Raw genomic sequence first — 4217 nt, 5'->3', positions numbered from 1 at the left:
CACTGGTACCGCATAGGGCTTCTGCCGGCGCCTCTCATCAGCCACCATTATGACCATAGCATGGTCCGCTGCCTGCCTTTTCTTCTTGAACAGATTGTTCAGGAAGATCTGGCTGTCTGGGGCCAGCTCCTTGAGGCACTTCCTGACCTGTCCCGTTGCAGGGGCTGACGGATCCAGTGCTCTCAGCAGGCTTTCATATCTAAGGAAAGCACATGAAAATACTACACATAAACAAAGACACTTGTAGCTGCCCCCCAAGTAACCAATATACATATCAATGTAACCTACTGATGTTTTATCACTGGGCACACTTCCCCATGACTTCATTGCTTCCTCTATCATGTAGAGACTAAAGCATAAATATAACAGTATATAAATACAACTATAAATAAACGCACAGTAGTATTCTAAAAAGTCTCCTCACCTGTCATGGTATGCCTTGGCCTGTTCGAGGAGCGTGTTGTACTCAATCCTCTCCCAGGCCAGCATTTTGAGCATTTCGACGGAAGAGTTGGACTGACGGTACTTCGCCTCGTACTTGTCATTGGCAGCTGTCAGACCACGAGCCAGGAGAGACACGTCCTCCGCCATATCCACTAAAAGTGTACGGAGGCATGTCTCAAGTCGGTCGCGGTCTGACAGCTGACCCGCCTCCTTGACCAGAGCCAGTCTCCTCTGACACTCCCCGTACATCTTCTGTACGCTCCCGTCTCCAAAATCAACGTCTCCGGACCACTTGCCCTTCATTGACGTCTGGATGGCGACTTTGAGATCACACGCATCTGCCTTGAACCAAACCCGGGCACCTGGTTTGGTCTTGGCCATGGCCTCGAGAGCTCCGATCTGAATGCAGCAAAACAAAATCTAATGAAGGCTAGTCTGACTTACTACAGTAACATGCATGAAACCAAGGCATACTTTTAGACACATCAATGTATGTTCCAAATGTTCCAAACAGGACAATTGAATCAGCCATCACAATTTTACATACAGGTTATTTGTCAGTAAGCTGGAGAGATTTGGGTTTTATAGAATAAGTCACATGGTAGAAATCAGTGCCATTATTACTATAACTAAGAAGTCTTACACCATGAATATTGAAGGTTGAAAACTAACCTGTATCTGAGGACTGCCATCAAATTTGTCCTGGCGAACTCTCCTGTACACAGTGCTCAACGAGGGAGCTGCAACATTCATTCGAGCCTTTGAAGAGAGAAGAAATCATCTGTCAACCAAGGCAAGACAAATAGGGTGGGAAAATTTCAAACCATCTCATAGAATTTGTCCCTATAACTTTCAATAAATCATAAATGTATCAAAATCTGATGAAGAATGGGCATAATTCTCCTCTATCACTCTAATGAAACAGGAACTTCATAAAACGATTACAAGGTGGCTTTCAAGGCCACAGTGAACACTAAAAAGAAATATAACTAAAACAAGTAAAAAAATAGATAACATTTAATACAGAATGATTACAATCAAGGGTAACACGGTTACCTCCGGTGGCAATAACTTTCCAAACATGAAATCATGTACCTTCAAGGGGTTGTTCTTATCCTGGCTTGCGACGCCACTCCAGCCTGGCCCCCTGAACAGCCGAATGAACCGGGTGGGGAACTCAGCGACCATGGTTTCCAGCCAGACTGCGTAGTCGGGAGATGTGTTGATCTAAGTAAAATCAGAAGTGCAAATTAACATAACATCCAACTTAAAGACCAACATGCAAACCTGCAACATTATACATTTGTTTTAATGATGGTTTCAAATTGAGTTCATACCTACACAATGATACACTCACTGTGACAAATTATGTTCATTTTACAAAGAAATGCTATTTGATGTGCCAATAATAACAAGATACGATAGAGAAAAAAAACATAGAAAGGTGTGACATATGCGAAATCTCACCAAACTAACCCCAACAACATGCAACAGGGGTAACTAAACATAGTTTAAGTATGATATGTATAAACTAACCTGGTGAACATTTGTGGCATTATAAAACTGTAGCTGGTACTGGATCATCCCGAACGGCATCCTGTCCAGCTGCAGGAGTGGAATGCTGGTTCCTGGTCTCTTCTCGGTAAGGAAACGAGCAAGTATGTACATGAGGTTTGGCTTGTTGCTGTCTTGGAGAGTCGTCATTGCATCCAGGGACCTCGAGAAAAAATCTGTTGGGTAGGTATTGATGCCCCTAGCTGTAGCCACATTAGAGAACAGTTCATCTCCAAATGATGGGGTGCTGGGGAGATTTACAATATGTGGAATGAGCAGAACGAGGAGGGTGCTTAAAGATGAAGGCAACAGGGCCTTACACATTGCCAGGCCCGCCTTCACACTTGTATCACTACTATCATCTTCAAGGAGGTTCTGTTCTGTGTACTGTTCTTGTGCTGTACCGGTAGTTTGTATTCCAGAGTCTTGTGTCATGGGCTGTTTCATGGGCTCTGTTTGAGTCGCTCTGTCGAATGTATTTGTGGTCTTTCTGGTTTTGCTGATGATGTCGACATCGAGTCCAAAGTGTGCAGCTGCCTTCTTGATGGATTTATCAAACTGTGTCCTGAGTTTTTGGTTCTGTTTTCTTACTCTGCTAGCTGTAACAAAGGAAAATGACACATTGTTCACACTAAAATGGGAAATCAAATCCTAAATACACATTCACTTAAGTTACACATGTACACCAACTTCACATATGCATGCACTAAAAAACAATCAACAATAGAAACTGGAAAATATACAAGACAAGCAAAATTGAGTTCATCTGTAAAAATACAGGTACAATGTAGCTTACAGACCATCTTAATGACATAAGTGAAAAAAATGTTAACTGGAACATTATCAAACTTACCTGTAAGAAGTATGCTGCTATGTGTCCTTTTCTTTATTGCTTTGGCAGCTTTTTTCCAATAGGGGCTGTCGACACCCTTCATTGGCCAGTGATTTTCCTCCTCAATGTTGTGGTTTTCATCCAGCATGGAAAGGTCGACGAACTCGATTAAGGCTCTGTTCTCTTGGTCAGTCCAGTCGTGTCTCTTGACTGGGGACTTTTGGGGTGTGCGACGTGGGGAGTAGATATATCCCCGAGAACGTGTTTTCTATTTTCAGAGACAAAAAGAGGATTGTATTGTATCAACAAGGAGAAGTTAGATCAATATATAACCATGAACATATTCATATGAACTTCCATTATGGGGTACTTGATAATGTTCACATTTATACAAGAAGAACACATTATACTGGAATCAATATCAAAGAAACATAATATTTGTCTTGATGTCTGAAGATAAGATCATATCTCTTCTTTCTCACATATTGACCTGATTTAGAATATTTCAAAATATCTGACAGTCTGTCAGACTGCAACACTACAGAAAAAAAACTTCCAGGGGTTCAAAATCCGGTACTGAAAAGCTTCATTAATGAAACAGATGTGTGCAACTAAGATAGTGAAAGCATATCTCCCCTTTGTAGTAAACAAATGTACATGAAATCAATCCAAAATACATGCAAGATATCAATGTCAAACCAGTTATATAGATACAGAAGCATCCGCTTTAGACAGTCAGCTTTATTTCACTGAATATTTACCTCGAGAAGTTCAAAATGTGTTTGACATACCTTTGGACTTCCGAAGGGTAATGACCGGCATATCGTATTGTCATCATCTGTTCTCTTCTGGGCTCGCTTGCCAGAGGGCGTGTTTCCTGAGCCACTGACATGGTGCCTTTTGCGTGGTGTTGATCGTGGGGTAGCAGACATAATCCATACAAGACACCCACCTGCAAGACACCTAAATGGAAAATATTTTATGTTTTACTTTCTATATATTCAGAATTCATCATTGACCTGTTGATTAAGCAAACTATGTATTTAAAAGATGAATGACCCACAATGCCTAAGATACATACATGTCATGTCTTCTAAACAGAATCCATAATGGTGCTGAAAATTCCCTAAACTATAACATCACACATTAGAAGCATTAAAGTAAAGGTTGCAAAAGAGGACACCCTACCCTGCCCCTTCCTTTCCAAGTTCCATAAGTAGAGCAAAATGACAGCTGTTTTTCAAATGAGTGATTTTTGCTGCTTTTCATTTCTTGGGTACAGGAAAGATTTGTCTCACAATTAGCCGCAGTACGGGAAAAAGATATTGATTGATCAAAGCGCCACATTTTGAGGCTGGAATTCACAGGCATCGACCACATGACGTGA

The 4217-nt window shown here is 41.3% G+C and overlaps 1 protein-coding gene across 1 annotated transcript in view; it reads right to left on the bottom strand.

Annotated features, from left to right (window-relative positions):
* The window catches only part of LOC118408603, a 7202-nt gene extending 2992 nt beyond the window's left edge, over positions 1-4210 (bottom strand). The window contains exons 1-8 of the mRNA XM_035809421.1: positions 4019-4210; positions 3622-3793; positions 2852-3098; positions 1981-2597; positions 1540-1671; positions 1117-1203; positions 425-843; positions 4-199 (exon numbers count right to left, since the gene is read on the bottom strand). Coding sequence (XP_035665314.1) covers positions 4-199; positions 425-843; positions 1117-1203; positions 1540-1671; positions 1981-2597; positions 2852-3098; positions 3622-3793; positions 4019-4044 — 1896 coding nt within the window. The 5' untranslated portion in view covers positions 4045-4210. The remainder of the gene's footprint in view (positions 1-3; positions 200-424; positions 844-1116; positions 1204-1539; positions 1672-1980; positions 2598-2851; positions 3099-3621; positions 3794-4018) is intronic.
* Positions 4211-4217: the final 7 nt, after the last annotated feature.

Source organism: Branchiostoma floridae, unplaced genomic scaffold (genome assembly GCF_000003815.2).
Source record: "Branchiostoma floridae strain S238N-H82 unplaced genomic scaffold, Bfl_VNyyK Sc7u5tJ_218, whole genome shotgun sequence".
NCBI classification, from domain to species: domain Eukaryota; kingdom Metazoa; phylum Chordata; class Leptocardii; order Amphioxiformes; family Branchiostomatidae; genus Branchiostoma; species Branchiostoma floridae.
This window is presented reverse-complemented; position numbering and strand designations above follow the sequence as displayed.